The sequence below is a fragment of the Branchiostoma lanceolatum genome, chromosome 13 (genome assembly GCF_035083965.1).
Source record: "Branchiostoma lanceolatum isolate klBraLanc5 chromosome 13, klBraLanc5.hap2, whole genome shotgun sequence".
Taxonomy (NCBI): Eukaryota; Metazoa; Chordata; class Leptocardii; order Amphioxiformes; family Branchiostomatidae; genus Branchiostoma; species Branchiostoma lanceolatum.
Genome location: NC_089734.1, coordinates 16,090,640 through 16,118,308, shown reverse-complemented (window position 1 = coordinate 16,118,308; position 27,669 = coordinate 16,090,640). Strand labels below are relative to the sequence as shown.

Genomic DNA, 27,669 nt, shown 5'->3' with positions numbered 1-27,669 from the left:
CCAGGCCTGCTTACGTACAGGGTGTCAAAAAATAAAGTGCCGAAATTACGCTACTAAAGACAAACACTCCATTCAGCTCATTTCCTTCCGTCGGTATTGACTTGTGAATGACGACAAGTTAAATAAACAGGGCATGTCAATCAAAGTCATTGTTACTCTTTATTCAGGCAAACAATTTGAACCGAGGTGTTTAACCGAGTGCTAGCCATAAGCCTTATGAAGGCTATTCCATCCTAAGACTGTACTCGAGTACTCCAGCATCGCATCCTAGAGGTTGCCTGCATGTTCCTTGCTCTATGTGAACAGGTATAATTGTAATCTTGCAGAATTATTATAAAATTTTCTATACAATATTGTTATGACTATTAAAAAAGTAAATTCTTATCCCTATACGACATGAGTATTTACCATTTTGGTAAGATAAACCTAGGTACTCCCACTGATAGGTGAAGGCTAGTTATATCCCACCAAAAACACAGACTTTTTAGATCTCGATCTAATTACGTTCATATTTACGTCATAACTTTCGACAACTTCGGTAACCTCCCTAGCCTGGAATCCAGCCGTGTTGTGCTTTAGTCACTCTGCTCCTGCCAACACGTTTGGCGTACCTCTGGGGAGTGACCCAAGCACAACAAGGCTATAACCTCCCGTCTTCTTATACAAAGTTAGGATGACGTCATGGTTAGGGTGACGTCATAACTTCGGACAACTTCGTACACCACCCGGCTGACTATCCAAAGTTAGGATGACGTCATAACTTCGGACAACTTAGGACAACTTCGTGCACCACCCGGCTGACTGTCCAAAGTTAGGATGACGTCATGGTTAGGGTGACGTCATAACTTCGGACAACTTCGGACAACTTCGTACACCACCCGGCTGACTGTCCAAAGTTAGGATGACGTCATGGTTAGGGTGACGTCATATATAACTTCGGACAACTTCGGACAATTTCGTACACCACCCGGCTGACTGTCCAAAGTTAGGATGACGTCATAACTTCGGACAACTTCGGACAACTTCGGACAACTTTGGATAACTTCGGACATCTAACTTAACTTAGGACAACTTCGTGCATTTCACCCTGATACTGGACATGGGTGGAGCTGCTGGATTCGTCAGGAAATGAGATCATGCCGTGCCGTGTGTATTTATTCGTCAGGATCCGAAACAACTACCGACATTCAAACAATCCGAACATTCCAAATATAAAAAAAAAAACGAGGGATCCGCACAAATATTTTCGGGTATCCGAGGCGCATCACGGATCCAGAGGAATACAGCGTCGGAATTGGTCGGATCTGCGGGCACCTCAGTATCCGAGCAGTGAACTGGGATTTTTCCGGATTCGCTCGGAAACGCCATGAGGCCCGATTCCGGATACGTCGGATCCGTCAGGATACGTGGCCATTTCGTGCAGTGGTAGTGCGAAGTAGATGCTGTCAGTATTGCCCTGAAGAAGGTGATAGGCGTTCTAACGAAATCTCAACTAGGTTAAAACACTTGGTTGTGTGCAAATAACTTTTTTATCAAAGAGAATACAAAATATAATTGTTTCACAAACCTTTTCGTTCTGTGACCCCTAAAAGAGCCGCCATGGCGGCAAGGACGCAGCAGGCGCAGACACTTCCGGCGGCCACAAGGTAACCGGTTCTCTAGACATGGAGGAAGAAAAAAATCCTGTAGTTTTTTTTTTCAATTTTTGGTTCCGGTTAACCTTTTACCAGACTTCCACAGACATTTTGCATTGTATTTCCTATTTTTCTTTTACAAAGAACAATTTTCTTTCAGCAAGAATATTATTCCGTATACAAGAATCCTATTCTGACAATCTTAAAAGAAAATATATATTTTTGGGCTAAGAATTTTAGTCTTCAGGCTTATGGACCAATACATCTACAACATTGTTTTTGTAGTCATCATCTATTTCTAACATTTCTGAATTTCTTACACAAACAATGACCTTCTTGTATTTAGATTGAGGTTCTTGTACCAGGAATATATTTCTGTCCTCAAGACTGAATTTCTTACAATTAGAAATTAGTTTCTTGTACTAAGTTGGAGGTTTGTTGAAACAAGACCATCTTTCTGTCTTCAAGATTGAATTTCTAACACCAAGAAGTATTTTTTGTACCAAGATGGAGGTTCTTGAAACAAGAACAACTCTCTGTCCTCAAGATTGAATTTCTAACACGGTGGTCTGTTGCTATAGTATTCTTTCCCATCGCTACGGGCGTTCGTCAAAGTATCGAGTTACAGAAGGCAACATTTTTGGCTAACGGTTAATCACATATCACAAGTATGGAATTTCCATTATTCATCGCCACAGGGCAACAATGACTGAAGTTGATTCTTTTCTCCACTAGGTGGTGCTGTAGTGAAATGAATACGACCCCAAGTCTGGCTAAGCTTGTGAATGACTGCAGTAGATTTCCTGGTCAAGATATTCTCCTTATTTTCTTGGAGACAGTTGTAAAAGGGCTACCAAAGAAGTTGCATTTCAAGAACTTTGATATCCAATAATTTACGATTCAATGGTACCTGTAAAGACATACCTGTGCCTGTAGAAAGTCCATGTCCACGTCAACACCACTGCTGTTACTAACGGTGATGTTAGCGCAAGCTGAAGACGAGAGAGAACCTCCAAATGCCCCTACGATGAGTCCCTGCATGCCAATGCCCACAAGTACGCCACCAATTTCAAATGCGACTCCTGTGATGGTAATAACTAACGTCTTTTGTTCCTCGTATTGCGAATAAAGCATGTTAACATTTTAACATAGAGGGATGTTCAAAAAATATTTTCCCCGACCCAAGCCGTAAGAAGATCTCACGTGTCCGTGTAGTATTTACAGTTGCTCGACTAATTGAAGTTCATCGATTTACTAATATATATATATATATATATATATATATATATAGATTAGATAGATAGATAGATAGATAGATAGATAGATAGATATTGATAGATAGATAGATATGTAGATAGATAGATAGATAGATAGATAGATAGATAGATAGATAGATAGATAGATATAGATATAGATATAGATATAGATATAGATATAGATATAGATATAGATATAGATATAGATATATATATATAGCCGGGTAACTGACGTGAAGCGAGAACGATCCGTTTCCCACGTAGTCCTCCCAGACAGTTGCCATAGTTACTAAGCTATCTGTCTGACACTCCTGCGGGTGGTCTCCGCACACGAGGTATTCACTTATTCTAACGCCAGCCCCTGGGCAGGCCACACAGACTTTCTCAAAGTCCAATCCCGCGAACAGATTACGCTTGACATATATTTATATTTATATCTATATCTATATCTATATTTATATTTATATCTATATTTGTATATGGCAGCATAAACCCTTATAATCACTCTGATTACAGCTCACACCTCCCAGCTGAATAAGATACATGTGCAATTTCAGTCTCGGTAAATGACCACATTGCGAACATGACCTGAAACAGTTTGGTAACTAGAAAGACCGCGTCATTTGCCACTGAGCAAATACAGTATGTTTAGCCATACTCCTCCCCATGCAAAAAATGGAGATGTGTATCTTTGTTTTGAAAATTGCACAGAATTTAGAAAAATTATTCTGAAGTAATAGTAATATGCCAAAAGTGTGAACAAAGTCATGCACGCACATGCCCTATAGCTAGGCAGTCACAATGCCACAATTGGTGTTAACACTAGGGCAGCTGACCCAGAAATGCAAGATAAGTTGATCAACTATATTGGCTAATCAGGGGATTGCATTTTGAAAAACCGTGCTCCCATTGGCCTAAATAAAATCCATTTAAAGGTCTACATCGAAAAAATGAAGAAAAAAATCTAGGGGTATTTGCCCACACTACCTTTGTGCCAAATTTTAGGTCATTTGGTCAAAAAATGACAAAGATGAATCGATTTGAAGATTTGACAGGCAGAAAGAGGAGGAGAAGAAACATGAGTAAAAACAATACTTTTAGCCATACTGGGTATGGCTAAACATAATTATAAGTACTCACTGTATCCTACTGCAGAGTCCCTCTCCGCACTGTCATCACTCATATACATTATGAGTGTTCGGAGACCCAGCGCAAGTGCCTGTTGGTAAAGGAAGATAATGAATAATATCGACGTTTGAACCAATTTTCTACCAAGACGGCGACCATTGAGCAACAACTGAGCAATCAGAATTTATCAGATAGCTCATCGGTCGCACAAGGAGCTCTCAAAGGACGCTGCATGGTCTCCATAAGGTTGCTCTTCATATGTCTCCAGAAGATCTCCTGTAGATCTCCATAGAATTTGTTGTCCATGAATTTCTTCGGTCAATTGATGAAGGCCCACTTTAGTCATTGAACAGCGGAGCCAATGGCAGGATAAGCTTCTCAATATGGTGTGATGGTCACAAGGGGGCCGTAATTTAAACAAACCAACTTTTCGCCGATGTTTTTATCTTCACTATAGAACTGCCGGAAAAATGAAGAATTAAGTCATATCTCTGTGAATTTCACAACCACAGTATTAACAGTTGATAGTCTATGTTTTACGTTCCTCATGATTGTTTCAGACACCAAAGTGAATCAAGGATAAACCAAGAATAACGGTTACACTTTAAATCTAGGGAACTGAGTCTCTTTACCGTGACGGATAAAGCCTTCACGGTGTAGATAGCGAGATAATACGCAAGTTTTCCGCCCGCTGTAGTGTCAGGAACCACCCACATCAGTAGGTATGTCGGGATGGCAATCACACTCCCGCAAAGAATCCTGTTGAGGCAACGACAACAGCATTTTCAAAGCGTTTTCACGTGTCGTCTTAGGGACACCAACATGGAGGTTGACAATGAGTACCTAGCTCTGGCTGTGGAAGCCCTCTTGGGTGACGTATTGTTGACGTGCCCTGCGGCTATTCTTGGAACTGCAGTGGTCGATTTGCTTGAAACTTTAAAAGAGGATAACTCAAGAAGGGGTTGATGTGTTGTCGTGATTTTTGGTAAATAGATATCTTACGTGATGATTGACCTAATCAAATGCCAATACATTCACATTATATAGCAATATGTATTAATCCGTTCCATGATAGGACTATTCAAACATATGTAACTAAGAAAGAGAGAAACACCTATAGACATAAATCATGCAAATAAAGAATTACTTCCGGCATTTCGTTAAAACAGATTGTGCAAGTAAGTTGCGTAAATCTATGGGATAATGCTAGCATAGCCTTCTTTGTTAAGATAAGACTCATACTCTGACCAACTTCTGTTATCGAAGTGGCAAAGATGACTGACTGATATGATTTATGCAAATGACGACAAGGGAGAAACATTTATAATACGTCAGTTGTAAAGGTTAACATGAATCCTCATTTGGCCGAGGTATGAGGTCGTGGGACTGGGACTGCAATATGAGTTTCGCTCAGCACTTCCCATGGTTTTAATCTGCCCCATTTGGTGTCCTTTCGTCCGACAAAGGGGATGACGACGAGGTTGGCTACGACGTCCACTGCTTTCGTCAGCGTCCCAAGTACCAGCAACATGCTGGGTGGGACCTAGGGACAGTAAACAAGGGTATCAGCTTCTCCAACTTGCGTGGGAATAAACAACAAATAACATCAACACAGAACATTGAAAACTAGAGCGGCTAATATCATTACAAAATTGACTAAACATTGATAAGATAATCCCTGACTATTTCTTTTTTTATAATTTTCCTTTCCTGGCAAAACATTCAAACTACTGTATTAAAAAAAAAAAATCAGAGACCCCTATAGCTACTGTGGTCTGGTTATATAATATCTCCCATTCGTTATGTTTCCCCATTTACTGGAAACAATGGTTAAGACGCTTCTTTGTAGGCTGGTAGACCCGTTAAGGAGGCCGTTGGTAGAGAGGGGTCGTTCCACCAGACGGTACACAGCTGTGGCAAGTGATTTTCGTGCCACTGCATGCAGGGGGCAGTGAAGAGGAACTTGAAATTTATTGAACGGCTTTCAGACATTTGCGATCTAGGATCTGTCGATAACTCCTTATGTTGATTACTAACCTGAGCCACCAACAGCATGAAGTAGTTGAAGTAGAAATTCAGGACGTTGTTTGGTAGAATGAAGGCCAGCGATCCAACTCCATAGAAAACCTTCTCTCGTATACTCAGCGGGGTTGGTACCCAAGCTTCGGTCGCCATTTTACTATGAAAATGTAACCTAATATGTACAACATTATGTTCTCAACAATGAGTTAACGTCGACATTTAGTCTGTCGCAGGGGTATTATTTCCCATTGCTACGATACGAGCGTTCGAGAAAGTATTGGGTTACACGAGGCAACATTTTGGCTAACGGTAAAAGATTTGTAAATAAACAAAACAGTTGGGACAAGAAAATATTTTCAAAATAGAACGAAATTAGCGATTTAACAAACTTTGAATGTTTTCATTTGCGCAGAATGGCTGATTTTTAGATTTTGCTCCCAGACACGATCATTTTCAGGTTTCAGGGAGAATGTTTTTTTCAGGCAAACATCGCAAAAGAACTGGCTCCTAATGTCAATGAAAATCTCTGATTTTATTTTTTTTTCGTCGACAAGGAACACAACAAAACTTTCTGTTTGGGGGATTCTTTAATTTTCGATTTTAAGCATAGTATAGTTAATATCGAAAAATGTGTGGAAAAAATTACATTACCCATGATTCAAAATCAAGATCATTTCTCAAAAATCAAAAAAAAAAAGAAATGTCGGAAAAAAAACGTTAAAGTCATTTTGAGCCGTTAATGAGGTAAGGTGGATGCTTTTTGAAGCTGATCCTTAACGATGTTCGAACGCATGTCATGCCGCACGGATAGGGGGAGGGGGCAATTGACAATGGCGTAAACAATCCTTCTAATATTGAAGGTCAGTAAACAGGGGCATCAGCTTCTCCAACTTGCGTGGGAATAAACAACAAATAACATCAACACAGAATATTGAAAACTAGATGGGCTAATATCATTACAAAATTGACTAAACATTGATAAAATAATCCCTGACTATTTCTTTTTTTATAATTTTCCTTTCCTGGCAAAACATTCAAACTACTGTATTAAAAAAAATCAGAGACCCCTATAGCTACTGTGGTCTGGTTATATAATATATAGATAAGCTCCTATTCGTTATGTTTCCCCCATTTACTGGAAACAATGGTTTAGCCGCTTCTTTGTAGGCTGGTAACTAATCTTGAAGGACCGACTTAGATGTGCTTACCGGACCTATTGCTGATAAGCATTGTTTTGTTTTTTTTCTGACGGCCAATATTTCCAACCGGGCTTTCAGGTTACTGCCGCCCGGTGATAGCGAAGGACTTGAAACAAACCACCTAACACCCGGGGTACCCCAACATATTTCATATGTGCGTTAGGGGATCAGACATCATGTAGAGAAATGGTGTGAACTGTTTATGTCCATAATATATTTGCAGAGTCCACACACTACCTTATAAAAGGTATTTTGATAGCAAAGGCTTGGACGCACAGCTGGAAGTGCCAAGATCGGTTCGTTGACAGAATTTGTCAAAGGCGTCAGAAAGACTCTTGTTTAAAATTTGCTTGGAGACCCGTTAATGAGGACGTTGGTAGAGAGGGGTCGTTCAACCAGACGGGACACAGCTGTGGCAAGTGATTTTCGTGCCACTGCATGCAGGGGGCAGTGAAGAGGAACTTGAAATTTATTGAACGGCTTTCAGACATTCGCGATCTAGGATCTGTCGATAACTCCTTATGTTGATTACTAACCTGAGCCACCAACAGCATGAAGTAGTTGAAGTAGAAATTCAGGATGTTGTTTGGTAGAATGAAGGCCAGCGATCCCACTCCATAGAAAACCTTCTCTCGTATACTCAGCGGGGTTGGTACCCAAGCTTCGGTCGCCATTTTACTATGAAAATAGGTCATGTTGTAACCTAATATGTACAACATTATGTTCTCAACTATGAGTTAACGTTTACCTTTCGTCTGTCGCAGGGGTATTCTTTCCCATTGCTACGATACGAGCGTTCGAGAAAGTATTGGGTTACACGAGGCAACATTTTGGCTAACGGTAAAAGATTTGTAAATAAACGAAACAGTTGGGACGAGAAAATCTTTTCAAAATAAAACGAAATAAACGATTTATCAAACTTTGAATGTTTTCATTTTGCGCAGAATGGCTGATTTTCTAGATTTTGCTCCCAAACACGATCATTTTCAAGTTTCAGGGGGAATGTTTTTTTCAAACAAATTTTTCAGGCAAACATCGCAAAAGAACTGGCTCCAAATGTCAATGAAAATCTCTGATTTTTTTTTTCGTCGACAAGGAACACAACAAAACTTTCTGTTTGGGGGATTCTTTAATTTTGGATTTTAAGCATAGTAAAGTTAATATCGAAAAATGTGTGAAAAAATTACATTACCCATGATTCAAAATCAACATCATTTCTCAAAAATCAGAAAAAAAGAAATCTCGGATAAAAACGTTAAAGTCATTTTGAGCCGTAAATGAGGTAAGGTGGATGCTTTTTGAAGCTGATCCTTAACGATGTTCGAACGCTTGTCATGCCGCACGGATAGGGGGAGGGGGTAATTGTCAAGTCAAAACCAATTGTTCACAAGTATGTATCCTTCCCTTCCAGACCCTCCAGATATCTCAGATCTCACATGATTACCCCCATTAGAGTAAGGACATCAGCCTTCAGCTCTTCTTACATACCAAGGCTGGTCACCATCTGGAATCAGCTGAGTCCTGTCCTCCGCAATATTGGGGTTCAAGCCACTGAAAAGTCTAGCATCTTGTCATTCAAGCGATCGCTTGTGAGAGCCACGTTTGTGAGATTTGACACCCAGTTCAATATCGACGTCCCCTGCTCTTGGTCCACATCTTGTGGGTGTGCCTCATGCACTGCCTTAAGGCTACATTAGTATTATAATTAGCTTTTTACTCTGTATATAATGATATTTGATAATTTTGTATATAATCAATTCTGTGTATAATTGTTTCCAAATTGTATATTCATGTCTACTGACTGTTGATGTCTAATGTTTATTGTTTGATTTGGTTTCGTATTGTTTTCTATTATCATTTCAGGTTTGGGAGGACAACTTGTAAAGGTGTTGATACACCTGTTTTGTCCTCCCTTCCACTTGTTTTTGCATGTGGTAAATTCAAATAAAGAAATAAAGAAATAAAGAAATAATTGACAATGGCGTAAACAATCCTTCTAATATTCAAGGTCAGCAAAATTGACGCCGATAACATCGCTATATGTTACATGTCAACAACAAAGTGCCAGCATAGATATACTCTTCAGAAAACAGGTAAAATTTGTGAAAAAAGTAGTTTTTCTCCGGATGCGGGGAAAGGGGCCCGACCGCGCGGGTTTACCGCAGAAACATGCAATGACCGCAGGTGACCCCATATCGAACTCGTGTTTGGATCGAATTACATCATTTCGAACATCGTGGAACAACGTTCGAATTAGGCTGGACATGAGAGTTTCTGAGCCTGAATTTGACCATCGTGTTTATTTACGTCTTGTGGTCGGACACAGCACAACATAGCACAGCACAAGACAGCACAACATAGCACAGCATAGCACAGCATAGCACAGCACAACACATCAAAATATAACACAGCACAAAAGCACAACATAGCACAGCACAAGACAGCACAACATATCACAGCACGACGTGATAGCACAACCTACTTACCTAGCACAGTACAACCCATCAAAATGTAGTATACCACAACATCACAACATAGCAAAGCACTGCACAGCATAGCATAGCACAACATGGTACATCATAGCATAGTACAACGTAGCACAGCGCATCACAACACATCACAACATAGCAAAGGCAATGCCATGTAAAAGCATGAAACAGCCTACACAAATAATAGTTTAAATGGTAGAAAACGTAATTTCGTTTATAACTTGGTTATTGAACGGCAGTGGGAACCGGTAGTTTTTAAACATACTTTTGTCTGAACAACATTAATTACATCAAACTATATGATTCGTCCTCGGGAAGGGCGTTAAATTGAGGACCTGTGTTTGGTAAGATCCACACCTTGAGCTCGTTATTGACGTTAAAGAACCCACCACGCTTATCGATAAAAGTAGGTGTTCTTCCCGGCGTGAGTGGTAAACGAGCTTACAGTCCTATGGCCGCACCTACCCGCCGCGTTAAATTCACCTGAGATAGCGCTGAATGGCAGCCGCTGGAGATCCATGCAATTTAGTTCCGCCAATTGTAAGCTCCTCGCGATTCAGCCCCATACTGCGAAGACAGTAGTCGGCCCACACAATAACAACAGCGATAATGTAACTACAAATATAACAAGCGTTTTACATTGTTGACCGCACAGCCTGGCAAATGTTACGTTACCTATTTCTGACTGCATTGGTAGTGGATTGTCCGTTCTGTTTATATCAGAGACTCAGTACACTGCTAAGCAACTACTCAACAAGTTTACGAAACCGACAATCGGAGCTTTACTCCATATAGATACAATGTTGTTTTTTTTTTCAATCGAGTAAGTGTAGCCATTGTGCTACTGGATTAAGAATACCATGACGCTAGTAGTCCAACGATATGTTGCTTCGAAATAGCTCCTTTCAGACAACAATTGTTTAGTGAATATTTTGATGATTAGAAGACAACGGAGATTAAGTAGTGTTAAACGTTAGGCTTTACTTATTCTGACAGACAAGTATCGCAAAGAAAAGTAATTCATGGGTGTTGGAATGCTTTCGTTTCTTATCGGTTAACAAGGCGATTGGTTGCCAAGACAGTGAGGCATATTACAACAAAAGCTTGGTATCGTTTTCTGACGCGACATCAACATATTAACTGACAACGGAGTCACTAAAAGATGGATAATAAATGCGCATTGTTGTACAACTGCCTTTCAGTTGTGCAACGGCATTTTAGTTGTTCTTCATACACGCCTGTTTACAACTGAACATTTAGTTTCGAACGAGCGTTGGTGCCCGCGCGACGCCGCCTAGCGGCTGTACGGTACTGCAGGTCACTGACCTCACGCCTTATGACGGCTTCAGACCTTTGACCGCAGGAAATGTTTACACAATGGTCACGTGGTGCCGTTTTTAGCCGGAAGTATTTTGGTTATAGTGTTTTTGCAGCTAAAACCGGACAAAATGCAGTTTATACGGAACCAACCGGCTGCATCTGGAAGATCAGCATCTTTTTTGTGTTCTAAGGCTTTCTCAAGGAATGGTAAGTACTTCTTAGAGTTTTCGGATGAAGGTGAGTTTACCCATTCACGACTCGGGTCGCTTTCGTTACATACGAAAGCCCAATGGTACAATCGGTGTGTGAGTAGCGAACAGGCAGCGCGAGCGTCGCGACACTGGCAGGCAGCGCGAGCGTCGCGACAACAGGCAGCGCGAGCGTCGCGACACTGTCATGCAGCGCGAGCGTCGCGACAACAGGCAGCGCGAGTGTCGCGACAACAGGCAGCGCGAGCGTCGCGACAACAGACAGCGCGAGCGTCGCGACACTGGCAGGCAGTGCGAGCGTCGCGACAACAGAGCAGCGCGACGACGAGCCGTGAGACAGAGTTCACACGATTGATTATGCTGATCGGAAAACAGTTTGATAAATCAACTATAAACATAATCACATAATTGTCTTTTACATCAAACTTAACATACTTTATATTGAACTTTAGATACCTAATTCTCCAATTAGAACTCTTCCTATGAGTTCCTAGTTCGTAAGAAGAGAATCGACAGCTATATATGACATTATAGATAGGTTTAGCTTGGATGCCAGCCGCCAAACTCTGAAAGCTCTGAACTATCAACTCAACAGTGACACTGTGGATATTTTGGAGTTTGGGGGTCTGGCGTCCAGGATAACAACTTAGGCTTGGCTACCGTTCTATCCATTCACACCCGGTTTTGCAGTACAGTGGACGGTCCCGATCTGTTATTCCGGCTGGACATTAACCTTGCTTTTAGTAGTAGTAATGTCGAACTGAAATCTAGCTTTTAATTGTATTAGTCAACGATTATTTGGACGTATGAACTGTTAACGTTTGGTGTACATAGTATTCTGATCGTGTCGACTTTACTGTATACATGTACGTGATTGTAAGCTGCGGCGCAATTCAGTCTCTATACTGCAATGCCGTTTTCTCATGTGTTTTTTAATCAATAAACCATTTACTACTATCCCATTGACATAACCTCTGACCTGTACGCGGGACCGTCCACTGTACTGCAAAACCGGGTGTGAATGGATAGAACGGTAGCCAAGCCTAAGTTGTTATCCTGGACGCCAGACCCCCAAACTCCAAAATATCCACAGTGTCACTGTTGAGTTGATAGTTCAGAGCTTTCAGAGTTTGGCGGCTGGCATCCAAGCTAAACCTATCTATACTAGAAAGGCAACATTTGCGAGCAAATACAGCATGTTTAGCCATACTCCTCGCCATGCAAAAAATGGACTCTCCCCAAATAACAATGGACCATTCTAAAATACTTGCACTAAAAAAATGAATCACCCCAGTCCAAAACTGAGTCTTCCAGTAGCACCTCAACACAATATGGACCAGTCCACAACCATATCCACTAATTGATTAACACTTCTGCTAAAGAATGGACTTTTTCATAATCATTCCAGCTCAAAATTTAAAGAAATAATTAAAGAATCCTCCCCTTGCAAGAATGGGATATTCCGTGCCATTTCCATGTAAACCAGTCGAAAAATATCCGCTGAAAATTACACTCTTGCGCATAATCAACCCAGTTCAAAATTGAATTAAAAAAGATCAGCCCCAGGGAAGAATGAAGTTTTCCATAGTATACATATGAAGGTTTGACAGGAGACGAAGGAAATGACCAAAAACAACATATTTGGGTCAATTCAAAGTCACCGAGAGGGTTTTAATATAATATTTGTAATATGTTTGAACTATTTTGATTAAAAGAATGTCTAAGTCACAACAGTTCTAAAGTGTTCAAACAATTAGAATTGAAACTTATAACATGTTTGAACTCATTTCACATACGTTGGAAACATTTCGAACGTAACTACACAAAAATCTCTTTATTTAGAACAGTTTCAAACCATCTATCCAAATGTTTCAATGTTCGAACAATTTGTAACAAAAGATTTTCACAATTGCCCTCATAAACGAAGGTGCTAAGTCCTCCTGTGTGTTTCTGCCTATTTTCGGTGGCCGCGCTAGACCACCAGCGGATTTGTTTTGACGGAGCGTCACCCGCGCGCGACGATGTACACTGTTCGGCACCGCTAATATCCGGCATTTTCCCGCTCCAAAACACTCCACAAGACCCACGTTTTTAGTGTTTTGCCTCTTGTGCAACACGATTCGATTTGCATTACTAACGGGACGAAAATGATAGAAAAAATTCACCCCGTCCCGGCGTCCGTCCCAAAAACATGAACGACATGAAAATATATTTTCTTACAGATTCAATCACAAAAATCAACAGCATGGGATTCCAAATTTTCGCAACGGCCGACCATTTATCATGGTTGAACTTCCTTCCAAGGCGTGCGATAGATAAACATTCCCGGCACATAATAGTCACTAGTACCAGACTAACGCAAGCTCATGATGATAATAGGGAGAAAGTTTGTCAGTGAAGTTTGGCCACCAGAGGGTACATTTATTTAACGTTACAAGCTAGCGCAAAGGGGCGAATCATTGACCTTACCGGGGACTGACTCTACTGGCCTAATCATTCCTTTTTTGCCGAATTCTACGATCCATACGCCCGTACGTAGGACATGTAGGAAGGCACCGCCTACCACCCGCCTTTGATCATGTATGAAGTCGGCGGCAGAGAGAGATCATCAATCAATTTTGACAGGAGTGTCGCGCCAGTCTGAGGAGAAACGATCTCCCGTGTTGTGTTGAAGAATTTGGAGTTTGAAAATATCTGGAATAACTAATGCTAGAATAAACATTCACAAAATCATTGATTTAACTTGTTTTCTGTTATAAAATTTCCTAAACTGCAATTTAACCACTGAGTTTAAGGGAACATGGTGTTTTCCCGATAATCACGTTAAATGTTTATGTCCGGTCTTTCCTCCTCGTAAGCAAACTTCAAGCTTGGCCAGGTGCAAGGCACTCGGGGTCAATGACCTGTAGGTCATATGTAGTATTGAAAGTGACAGAAGTGGCAAATATTGTCAAGAATGCCCAAAATAAATCGTTTTGAATATATGTATGCCAAAAATGGGAATGTAGTCCTTTAAATATTTGTTCAAGCCACATATACAGCAAATTTCAGGTCATTCGGTTGAAATACAAGGGCGCAGGAGGCCAAGATATGCTAAAAATAGCCTAAAAACCTCAATAAAATCACTTTCAAGGTCAATATCAAAAAAAGGAAAAGAACGTACATTGGTTTTTGCCTACATTACCTCTGTACCAAATTTCAGGTCATTTGGTCAAAAAATGACAGAGATGAATCGATTTGAAGATTTGACAGGAGAAGAAACATGAGAGAAAACAATATGTTGAGCCATACTTATGGCTAAACATAAATATCATATATAGCTGTCGATTCTCTTCTTACGAACTAGGAACTCATAGGAAGAGTTCTAATTGGAGAATTAGGTATCTAAAGTTCAATATAAAGTATGTTAAGTTTGATGTAAAAGACAATTATGTGATTATGTTTATAATTGATTTATCAAACTGTTTTCCGAACTGCATAGTCAATCGTGTGACCTCTGTCTCACGGCTCGTCGTCGCGCTGCTCTGTTGTCGCGACGCTCGCGCTGCCTGTTGTCGCGACGCTCGCGCTGCCTGTCAGTGTCGCGACGCTCGCGTTGCCTGTTCGCTACTCACACACCGATTGTACCATTGGGCTTTCGTAGTTACACTAGCCGTGTCTGCACCATGTGCAAATGGTGTCATGCCAGTGTGACAATTTTTTCTCGCCGCCGCGAGGCCTCAAACACGAGGTGTTTACGTGCAAGTTTCGCATGTGTGCACTAGCTGCGGCGAGGCCGTAGCCTGGAAAAACTCCTGTTAAGCTGTTTATCTCCGCTTAAATTGCTGTTTTTCTTCTTGCAAAGTTACAATATGCAATAATGTTTTACAAGTTTAAAAAAGATTGTCTGTAAAAATACAATCTTGGACATGCTTAGATTGCCGAGGTTGTGTCCAGCCTGATTTTTGATCCTTCAAAATTGTAGCTTACCACTGCAAAACATCAATTTATGCATATGAAAAATGTTCTGAATGCTTATATGTCAATTTTATTACATTAGTCCTTATGATATTTCACATTGTAGTAGCTTAAATCAGTTCATATGACTTAGCTTTAAATGATGTCCCAGAAAATTCTGTAAATTACAGCACAAGTAATATGCCCCCCTCCCCACTGTTTTTCCTTCTTTTTTTCTACTAGGTGAATCATGTGCTGATGTTGTATCAAGATTTGAAACACAGACCAACCAGATTAGAACTGTTATTGATATTATTGCATTGAAACTCTACAGATTTTGCAAAATCCAGGTCAATTAATGCTGTACCTTATAGTTGTGTAATTACATGTTGCAAAAACTCTTACCTGAGTTTACAGATCACCATATTAAATAAATACTTACTATGAAAAAATATTATGTGTAAGATAAATGAACAAATTGGCTATGCTAGTTAAATGTAACTACCATGTTACAGTATTTACAAGTGGAATCACAGATGTAGGTGGACCTACAAATATATTGATAATTACATTACATTAAATAATCTTAATTTTGAGCTAAAATATAGCATCCTCTATCACCGGTATACCTCAAGTATTTCTAACATCTTATTATACACTGAAGTACTGAGTTCTTTACTACATGACACATGGAAATAAGCACATGTGATCTATTTTTACTAATACTATGCTGTATTTGTGCAGCTGTATTAATTTCATATGTTCCCTTATACAATCATTGTCATATCAACAGGATTAATGCACAAGATTAATCACCATGTTTCTTGTAGTATTAATACAAACTAGAGATGGGAATTCAGGAGAATCTGGAATTCTCTTAGTAGACTTAGGAATTCCAGTCTCTCCTTGGAAATTTCCAGATTCTCCTAGTAGAGATTTGAATTCTACTACTGAACTGGGATATTAGTTACTACTGTAAATGCGTTTTTTGTGGTTTCTTTATCACACTTAGGGGAAAATGGAGTGTTCGCAGTGGTTTTGATTTTGTGGCAGTGCTACAGTATTGGATAAAATGTTTGCGATGGTTTTAAGTTCGCGACAAAACCCACAAACAAAACCACTGCGAACATTTCTGCATTTACAGTATTGTACACTGGTGAGTAGCTGTAGTATATAACATATTCTTGACAGCTAATTGCAAGAAAAGATTATAAACTCTGTTGCATCACCTGTGTGGAATTTGGAAGTTAGCTGTAGACAAAGCTAGGTAGGTAGGTAGGTACTACAGTGTCCCTAGTGAGTAGTATGCAGCAAACTTAGATGTTAGAAAAAGGGTAATTGTATTGTTTCAGATTTTGAAGCTTTGCTATAGAATTTCAAATTGAAGTCTATGTGTAAATTCTGGTTAGTCGAAGAATATTGTTGTTTCCTTTACTTTAACACTATACCATGGACATAGATTTGAGTATATCCTAAAACAGATTGGGATGATCGTGCAGAATTAGAATTGTGAATTATTCTAAGACAAATCTTGATTACAATATGTCCTAGGATAATCTGGGATGGTCTGAATGAATAAGGTCTGTGACCAGGAAAAGATGGATGTCACCATGGTTACAGAAGGGACATCTGATTATTCTGATATCTTAAACATGAAATAATTCTCCTAGAATGATGATGATGAATGTAGGCACACCTTTGCTGAAATTAATTAAAATGTCAGTTGTGAAATGATTGAGTCTATTTTCCATAATATTCCATATAGTAATCTATATTTCTCCTATTAGAATTGGAAATTATCCTGTCCTCAAACTTATTGAAGTATGTAATTGTCCTAGGACAACTTGGAATTCCAATATTCAGATCCCAATTCAGTAGTAGAAATCCAATCTCTCCTAGGAGAGACTAGAATTCTAATCTCTACTAGGGGAATTCCAATTTCTACTGTGATATATACAAAATGATGACCAGAAAATCTATGAATTTCTTAATGTGAAACAATACTATAATTTTCCATCTTATTGTAGGAACTGTTCTTGTGTTATAATGTTATAGTTATGCATTGATAAAGGATAGGTGCATTGGTGCACTTTCTTCTTTTGTGTGAGCAGACATATCTTAAAAGGGCCCTGCTACTTTCATTTGGAAATTACAGACTACAAGTGTACAACATGTAACATAAGCTGGCTGTTGCTGGTCATTTAGTTTGGAATTAGTAGGCTAAGTCCTCTTATAGAAAGTTCTTGTGACAGAAAAAAAACACGCGCTTACTAAGTTATTTGTACATGTACATGCAACATTACTGAAACAATAGAAATTTTAATAACCATTGTATGTTTGATATTTCTTCTATCATTTAAAATTGTTTCTTTGTTCTTTATAGGAGAAAGTAGGAGTCACAGTTTCCACTGATTTCCTGAGAGGTCCTCTCTGACCTAAAACTGATCCCATACTGCTTCAGCCACCCTATAGCTAGAGAAAGTAAGCACATACTGTATATATGTTAACTAGAGTTAGAACTGTTGCTAGTTTTGTGACAAAATTGATTTCAAATATTTGTGTTATTCCCTGAAATGCATATGCATGAACTTTCAGTCTCCTACTGTTTCTTCACATAACAAGAAGATAAAGAGTTAAATACTGTAATAGGGGGTTGCACCTCACAACAATGGGCATCTGAGTTCTTTGTGTCAGAGAAAACCTAGCTGTTTGTTAAAGTTCATAGATTTTCTCAAGATACTTTTCGTGGCAATTTATCAATAATGGGTCAGATTAAGTTTATTCGATTTAGTAGGTTTCTGATAATGTCCAAGTTTTTGTCAAGAGCAAATGAGTTTTCAACTAACGCTACCTTGTATTTTGATGTAATTGTTGCTTTGGTTGCAGGACCAGAAGGTAAAAGTCAGATTTTTATTTCCCTTGTCTGCCTGTATGTCATGTGTAGGTCAACCATCCCTGTCAACAGGTGGCCATCAGGAACTCTGATCAACTTTGACAGACTTCAGGCCCTGCAGATCAGCTCAGAATGCCAGTGGAAGTTCATGAGCATGTGCAGGCTGCAGCTACTCCTCTTTCTCTGACTATATGTGTCTGGCTCCGCTGAATTAAACTCATGTGCTCTATGTTTTTTTTTTAAATGTCCATACGACTTCATAATCATAGATGTCATTAATCACACCAAGTTCAGAATGTGATTGGCTGTACAATCTACAGAAAAAAATATTTATTTTTATACATGTCATATAATTGACTGTAGTTGGGATATATTTTCTTGTACTGTATTTATAATCTGTACTTTTTAACTTAATCTCTTGCCATTCCTACTTTCTATGATAATGTTACATGTTGATTGAATTATTATTGTACTTGTCATGTAGGTTACAGAGTGATGTGACATGTCATGTTATCTTACCAGTCTCATTTCATCTCTGTATTTTTGTATGAACTCTATGAATGTAAAAAATAAAGATAAAATATACCTTTTTATCAGTTTGGCAGCTCATTATTCGTCTATATCCTCTGCTGTAGTCACTTTTCTCTTGACCAAAGTGGTTAAGAGATTGTCCTACCACGGTTGTTACGTATTTGTATTTGATTTCTCACAATGAATATTTAGGCATAGAGTGTTGACTAGGACATGTACAATGTATTGGAAAGCTAACACAGTACAATCAAGTTTTCTCTTTACACTACTTTCAGCTAACAGTCCACAAACACTGCAAATATTTCATAATCTATCTATGCGGACAGCCATAGTAGCCTGCGACATGGCGTTCTTCCTGGTTCTACCCTCCCGTGACGCCCCTACGGCGAGCGCGGTTTTTCGAACTTGTCAGACACAACAGACCAATATTAAACAGAAGAACAGGGTACTACTTATTCAAAATAGCTGTAGAAATTAACGGGTAAAGTCACAGGAATAAAAATACTAGTAGCGATTTGTTGCAGTACGCCGCGCTTGATATAACTAAGCACATCTTACAATGTTGCGGAAAGTCACCAAAACTGCACCAAATATGTAGAAATCTCATATAAATATGTTTAACAAACTTCTATTTATATGTAACGATACAAACCAGACAAGTTGAATAAAGCGAATTGCACAAAAAGAGCTTTGTTTGTGATCAGATACATATTTTACGAGGTGTCGCCCGGCGGCCATCTTGACGTTGCCCCTAGCAACGCCGCTCTCGGACCTCCGCTCCCAGAAAGAACTAAATGTTCGAATATTCGCGTCTGAAACAGCGGTGCCCTATCGTTTGAATGTAAAGTTTGAAAATTCCAATAAAGAGATTGAATTTTAGACCGGTGCAATTCGTCTATAATGCTTTAAGTATGGGGTGGGTGGGGGGCGTCACTTTGGTCAGCTATTACTTCGTAACCATGAATGAGAAAGTAAAGCAATATCATTTCCTCAAATACCCACCAAGTGCCCTATCGTTTGAATGTAAAGTTTGAAAATTCCAATAAAGAGATTGAATTTTAGACCGGTGCAATTCGTCTATAATGCTTTAAGTATGGGGTGGGTGGGGGGCGTAACTTTGGTCAGCTATTACTTCGTTACCATGAATGAGAAAGTAAAGCAGTATCATTTCCTCAAATACCCACCAAGTGCCGGCATAAAGCGCCATTTAAAAAGGAGAACGAGTCGGCAAATTTTAGTTCATTTTCGCAAATTTTGTACACCGTACCCTGAATTCAACCATGTTCGATTTTGGTGAACGCTTACTTTCTTGTGCACCCTACCATAAATTCCGAGGCGTCGAAGCGTCTTGTTGTTTTGGGGTTCTTAACCATGTGGATCCCTGTGTTCTGCTCTCTTCAAGCCACCTGAGAGCGCATTTTAAGTGATGTACATTGTGTCTTAGGTGAAAGTTTAAGACCCCTCACTTGTAAACAGCTTGCGCTGGCAACGTGAATATCTTTTTTTTTTCATCCCAGGTGCCTTAACCCCTGATTTTACAATCCCCTACAGCTTGCGGTGTCTAATTGGATTATAGGCAGTGGAGGCATCATTCCATGCGTTGTACCTCGTTGCAAAGGTTTTTATTGATAGGACTGTTGTTTAATCCCCCAAGGGAGTGAATTACTGCTTTTAGATTGGGTTATTACTACAGCTACTTTTGGATCACTGTACTCATATACAACTGTCGTTTTCCACGTGCCGGGACTTTGACTACTTCATGTCTTGAGTTGTTACTAATGTCAGGTGTTTATACGTTTGAAATTTGGATGTCGGTTTTGAGACCTGAACAGTTATAAAAGTACCACACATTTTGAGTCTCATGACGTGTAGAGTTAAAAAGAAGTTTCCTAGGCTTATGAATACATTATGCATTAGGCTTTTGATCCTCCGTGTTCTTAAAAGTGTACTCAAAAGACATAAGATTGTAATATATCTATCAAATAGTTGTGTAGTAAGGTGATTAATTCTCAGCGGTGATCTCTCCATCTTTCATGTTAATAATAACTTTATTGCAAGTTCATGCCCGAAGGCCAATTGCAGACAAACAAGCACATGGATATACATGGGAATCGAAATAGTTATCTAGTCTACCGTGAAAGTTATATGTTAACTAAGGTTGACTACGGTTCGGTTGCACTTCTTTTTTGAAGGCAGTTGAAAATGAAGAGACTCATCGTAAGTGGGTAGGTTGATTTTAGTAGTAAGATTGATTTTTGTAAGTTAGTCAGATGGTGAAATCTAAGGGAATTAGCTGTTTTATATAATTCGTTTCTTTCGGCGTCATATAGAGGACATCGGCAAATAAAATGTAAATCATTTTCCACTGCGTTCATTGTACAAAACTTACACATTCTCTCGTGAGCTGACAGCTCTTTTATATCTACCCTTTTCTATTTGTAGTGGATGTGCGCTAATTCGTATCTTACACACAGCTGACTAATTAAGTGATTGTAGCTGAGGCAGATTTTACTATCGTCGACGTGATTTTTGTAATACTCGTTGTGGTATATATTCATCAATCTACACCACGATTTAAAGGTTTTTCGTTTATTATAAAATAATAAATGTGTCATGATATACATAATGTTTATACATAACATATATATATATATAGGTGGTTCAAGTGATTACTAGGTAAAGTTATTGTTTTTAAATTGAAGGGACGGGTTTATCTTGGGGTTCTCGACAGGGGTAAGAGCGCATGGTCAAAATATGCATGTTTTCTCTTCATTTTTTTTACCGAAATAAGTCAAAAAAATTCACTTCAAGGGAACAAAATTTCTACCAAGAACCCTTACCACCTAGCACCCCAAGCCTAACCCTACCCTAACCTCAGAAAAATGATCACAATTTGCATAATTTCTATCCATTTTGGACTGAAATATGTCCAAAAAACTTTACTTCCACGAAAACGAACATTTCAAATGGCCATCATAACGTTTTCAGGTCGGAGTTCAGATCTGGCAGGGTTTTCGGGCCAGGGCGTGGTTGTAAGCCGGAAATGCATTATTTGTTTGTCTAGACGTTTTATTAATGTTTTCTCTGTATCGTAGTCTTCAGTGTTTTGCGTAAGCCTTTATATGTAGTTTAGTCGTAAACGTCTAAGTATGCTTTGTGAAAGTTTGTATTGAATTTTGTGTATTATTCAGTTACCAAGGGTAACCCTTTTAGCGTTCGGCTAGTTGGGTAGTCCTGCCTTTATTTTTTTTCAGGCCAATGTATCAATCAAATCAAATCAGCAAAAAAGGCCGAAAATAATGCATTTTTCATGTTTTTTTTTTCTTTCGAGGAAAAAATACAAGCAAGTCTACTTCAAAGTGGGATGACAACTCTTTTTAACAAAAATAACACAATGTTTCGGGTATTGTATCTTGGCTTTGGGCTGAGGGCGTCAAATTTGCTGCGAAACTGGGAAAAAAACTCCGAAACTTACGCAGATTTGCCGCCCGCGCATTTTTTAACGACTGTTCAGAGTTTTGTGCCAGATAATTCAAAACTTATTCTTTGGACAAAAGAGGAGATAGGGTTGATATTGTTTTACATAAGAATCAGGTTTCAGAAATATTGATGATGGAAAAACCTATATATTTCCTTGACAGATGGTTATATGGAAGTTCTCAGGATAAACATTTTAATAAGTAAGATTTTCTGCTAAAGCAGCGTAATGTTGCAATGTTTTTTTAAAGGATTATTGCGGGATTTGCTGAATCTTTCTTGAATCAAATGTTGTTTTGGGGACATAGTGCACGTCCATCCTGCTCTAGCCCTATCAAATGACTAGATTCTAAGTAATTGTGCTGATGACGACGTCGTTGCTTGGTGTCTCTGTCGTGACGTCACTACTCATGGTCGACATGTTGGGGGATCTGTAAACATAACACGTAGAGAATGTCAGGTTTTCGAGAAAAAAGCTTAAAGAGTGGTGATGCAGAGCACGATAGAACGGGTAAAACGAAGCACAATACATTAGATAGGTTACCTGAAATAGGTCGATCTAAAGATAAGTGGGCACACAATGTAAGCCGCTACGAAAAACAAGCCAATTCACAGTTTCAGGTGCGCATGCCCAATCGTGATGCATTGTAGTCTAACATAAAACTTCAAGGCCCCTTCTGTATAAACAATCCTTTGTCTAAAGATGTACACTTTTCAACTTCCCGTTCTTCTGTCCACAATCGTCATTTATATAACTCTATGCTGTTCCGAAGGAGCGTTTCTGTTTTCACATTATGAAAGGTCCATGACCATGACATCAAATTAGAACACTGCGGAAAGCAATAAAACACAGTAAAGTATTAGCATGTTTAATCGCATATACACGGACAATTAATTGTTCTCACTGAGTTTCCTGTAGTGCCGCTTTCGTGCGTTGACGGGTAGTCTCCGTGATGGGATGCTTCCAGACGAAGATAGAAGATAGCAGCAGATTTGCCATGGGAAATACGGACATGACGATTCTTAAGGCAAAACCCACAGACCCTGGCTGGGAACAGGCTCCGGTCTTGTATCCACTGATCCTTTAAAATACAAAAAAGGTTCCGGCGTCGTTACTTCTAAATGTATAAGAAAATCATCTAAACTATCAATCTGTCTATAGCTAGTTGGCTTGCAACAAGGCAATACGTGGTATCCCCATCAGCCTTACTGGTTAGAAGTACGGAAAATGATTCTAAAGGATTGGTTATAATTACAGAAAATGACATACAATTTCAATACATTATAGATATTTTATCTGCATAACTTTGGCTGGCAAATAGCAAAATAGATAATGGCAAAATTTACACTTGGTGAGGATACATCTTCTATGACCCTCCCACAGTCTCCTCTAAGTTAAAATACCTCCTCCTTGTTAGTTTCAGTTCATCATTGTATTAAATCTTGGCTTTATGATTTGGGTGTAGTTAACAAGCAAGACGTTGTTTTTTTTGCAAAAGAATGGAAAATTGATGGGGGTGTAAAGTTTGGCCAAAGGTCAATGAAATCCGTTTCTGTGCCATGCTCTGAAGAGACATGGTAAACATGCAAAATATGTTTCCATCAGCACTGTCCTACAAACCCTTCTCTTTGTCGGTTCATTTTACTTCAAGGTGTGGTTTATGTACATCTTCTTACTTCTACCCTGCGCCAACTCGATAAACTAATTTAGAAACAGGGGCTGATATAGGCATCTTGAATGACTCATCTTGCGCTTGTTTGTCATAAACACAATGATGATTTTATCTCTCATTGTAGAATCGGTTTTGAAACTCGGTATTCCTGAAATGACCTAAAGAAATCGTCAATTAAACATAACAATAAATTCAAAGTCAACGGTTTTGGTGATTTTCTACATCAGAGGCTGAATGTACCTTTTTACACTGCACAGAGATATTCACAGCGGTTCAATGCGACTTCGTTGTGTGGTGATAACGCATTGAAATAAGTAGTATGCGCAACTTCCCATTGCAGTTTGTTTTTGTCAGCCATCTTTTCTTGGGGGGGATTTCGGTAGGCTAACAAAATCTAAGGAACATCGCGCAGCTTGCTTCCCCGTTCTCGTTGAAAATGTGAAAAAAGTCGCGAATATGTTGAATATTAGTTACAAATGTCACTCTAAATTGGAATTTTGTTAAATTCATAACATAAGTAGTTTTTGCGCCAAAATTCAACAATACGTGCCTTTAAGTCTTACCAAAATTCACCCTGCACATTTAGATATACTTACTCTAGTGACGCCGTTATGACTGAAGCAGCGATGATTGTTCCCAGCTGCTTGATAGTATTAAAGGCGCCATAGAAGTAGGTGTCCAGCTCTTTCCCCGTTTGAAACTTGAACTCGTCCAAGACGTCAGGCAGCATAATCCTTGATCACGGGGCAACAATTAAGAATGAGCGTTCATGATTGGATTCATTTTTTTATTAATAAATTTCAACAAGAACTTGATATTTATGTTATCATAGTTTAACTATGAACGGCATCTCAAACAAAAAAACAACAACAAGTCAAATAATACAAATTAACAATGATAAATTTGAAAAAAAGAATGTGTCACATAACAGTTTCTCCTCAAATAAACGTTCACATTTTGTCATCCGGGCTAGTAAAGAATGGGGGGTCATGATAGGAGGAGATTTATAAAGAGATAGCGGACTTCAAGAGTTTTGAAAATGAGTAAAAATATACGTTCTTGGGTATACAGGTAATGGAAGTCCACCATACCAATACCATATGAATCATGTTTTGTTTGTATCGACGCCTCATGGTCGGAACCTAGTCTGTATAACGCAAACTCCAGCTGTCCGGGGTTTCTCTCCCCTCCCCGCGGAGTTTGTGCTCAACTAGCTCTAAGCCAGGAGAGCTGTTATCAAAAATAGTAACACCAATCAGAGGGCAGGATTTCAGCTAGGCTCCCATTGCCATAGAAACCACCTAGTTATCCTGTCTGTTAGCTGTCACACCAGGCACCACAAGCAGACGGGGGGGGAAGGGATTGGAAATGAGATCCAGATGTTGGCAGGGTGAGAAATGAGATGTATCCAAGGCGGTTAAAAGGGATTTTAAACCTCCTTAGTTCATCTGTTCCTTTAAAGGCAGACAATGTCAGTTTCTCCCACATCAAAAACCAAGTTTGAAAATCCAACAAGAAAAAAAAGACTTGACTGCCGAAAAATGTTCAAAGTACAGAGAAACGGCCTGTGAAACTCTCTTCCTACCACCTGCAGATCAGACATCTGCAGCTGTCAATCACTGGATAGCAACAGCAATAGATCTTTAGCAACTAGAGTCTGGCCTGGGCATGCAGCTCTGTGGGCTGATGACGGCTGCAAAAATTATCAATATTTAGAAAGGAGGATTCCCTTGAGTTTGGGGCCCAAGCCATCAAGCTCATGGGTTGCGAGGTGGTTACAGGGCGGCGAGCGGTCACAGGAGGCTTGATTGAATTCAGGCTAGGTCGGAACCTGATTTATAGTATTTGGCTAACGGTTTGAAAATATTCTAATGTACATTTTCGAGCGCCTTTTTGGCCAGACCTCAAGAGGGCAGTCCAGATATGGCGCGTAGTAGATACGATTTTTGCAGCTTAAGACATAGAACAGGGGCTACTTTGAACACCATTACTGTTTTTTATTACATTTGTACCAATTCTAACCATTTCAACAATACGTCGTAATAAATACAAAATCAATCATGGTAAATGCATTCTTATATCTGGAGTGTGTGAAACGTTGTTTCCGTTATGTTTGTTCGAAAGTATCATAATCATTTTTACCATGGTAACATGAACAATGCAGACAAACCAACTCCAAAGGCGACCAGGATAGGAATCATGACTGCTAGCGATCCCGGGATGAAAATTAAGCTAAGCAGTAAAGGCAATTGCACCTGGAAAATAATTTTCAGATTTAGAAAAATGAAACATTTATTTCTGTAATAGCGGCGTGCAATGGTGCAAGTGCTAGTGCCAGTACTCTTTGTTTAAGCGTTCTAATAAAAACGTCAGGCAATAGTAATTTACCTATCAGAGTGACATTAAGTGATCTCTAGTGTTGGTGCGCAGTGGCATCAGCTTATTTGAATAGCAATTGCATTTGCTACTTCACGTTACTTCACTTTAGTTTAGTTTACTTTACTATTAATACTTTACTTTATTTTACTTACTTCACTATACTCTACCTTACTTTACTTTACTTTATTGACGTTACATTGTTAAATGTGCAACAGCGCAATACATTGTAGAGCAGAAATGCTGTTATTATGCCCACACATTACAAATATATGCAATTCAAAGTTTAACACAAAACGCTCAATGCGTATCATACAAAATAAAAACAGCACAGTGAATTTTAAATAAGCAGTAGACGGTGCATTATCTACCAATGAAATATACTTATGTGAATATCATAAAATCTTATTGGTTCTATGGTCTCATTTCCAAAGTCTGACAGTTAGCGGGAACGAAGAGTATGATGAATTATAAAAGACAACAAAACACACAGAACGTAAAAATAATTAATCATGAGCATAATTCTTGAATATTTCTCAACATATAGTTTTATTTCTCGTTCCCGCAAACATCTCGGCCGGGTCCCGGGTTAGAAATGTGACCATGGCATAATGCAAGGAGACGGACGCAAAGTAGGTACACAAGCGTCGGGCCTGGCATGAAAGAATGACGATACAGGAAGATATTAATAGAAATGTCAAGTCATAAGAAATAGCAAGCAAAATAAACAAAGATAACCGTTACAAAATTCCTCACCAAGACAGATCCAAAGCAGATGGTCTTTCTTCCAAATTTATCCATCAATAGCTTCGCGATAGGTATGCCGACGACTATTGAGGCCTGAAACACAAAACTGTATAAATATTCAATTATAAAAAAAAACTTGAAGTGTACATTGAAGCGGGCAAATACCAGTTTATCTACACGTTTATGTCCAGGTAAACAATATATAAAGACAATTCAAACTCTACAACTGGATAAAATTCGGAGACTTAATTCCGGACGTTCCGAGTGACATCAATCACTCTTCTTCAGTGTGATTCACGCTGACCTTTGCGATGACACAATCTTCCCACTCACTTTCTGCCACTCTACTAGATAGCTTTCTATCCCAGTACTATTTCACACAACAGCTTACTATACTCTACACACAGAAAATTTTTCCCCTAAGACACAAATGTCGATGTGGACTGTCGGGTATGGTGTTACGATTAGCTCACGATGTCTATTTGATACCGGGCCCCGGGTTGATTTTAAGTCCGAGTTAAATGATTCGGTGTTCCGGCCGGGCCCAAAAATAGCCCGGTAGCCGTCAGTAAGTCAGTTTGTCCTGAGGTGATTTACGACGAGACTACTTACCGTCACCACTGTAAGACAAATCTCCACCATATCGCCGCGATCCAGAGAATATTGGATGTAAAGTGCAAGTGCTTGCTGCAAAGTCTGCAAGAACAAAAAAGCTGTAAATACGGTAGGGGAATCCTCGTTAAAGGCCCCCATTCCACTACATGGCGACCGGTCTGTGA

At 39.3% G+C, this 27,669-nt stretch overlaps 1 protein-coding gene and 1 long non-coding RNA gene across 2 annotated transcripts; one reads left to right on the top strand and one right to left on the bottom strand.

Annotated features, from left to right (window-relative positions):
• Window positions 1-1,559: 1,559 nt before the first annotated feature.
• Window positions 1,560-4,772, bottom strand: LOC136447719 (sodium-dependent lysophosphatidylcholine symporter 1-B-like). Its single transcript, XM_066446762.1, has 4 exons — window positions 4,651-4,772; window positions 4,031-4,109; window positions 2,559-2,716; window positions 1,560-1,658 (listed from the first exon to the last, which is right to left on the bottom strand). Exons 1-4 carry the CDS (start codon window positions 4,732-4,734, stop codon window positions 1,560-1,562), a joined length of 420 nt encoding a protein of 139 aa, XP_066302859.1. The 5' UTR covers window positions 4,735-4,772.
• Window positions 4,773-16,968: 12,196 nt separating this feature from the next.
• On the top strand, window positions 16,969-18,677 carry LOC136447925 (uncharacterized). The gene is made up of 2 exons (XR_010757799.1): window positions 16,969-17,674; window positions 18,138-18,677. It is a non-coding gene; the product is annotated as an uncharacterized lncRNA (long non-coding RNA).
• Window positions 18,678-27,669: the final 8,992 nt, after the last annotated feature.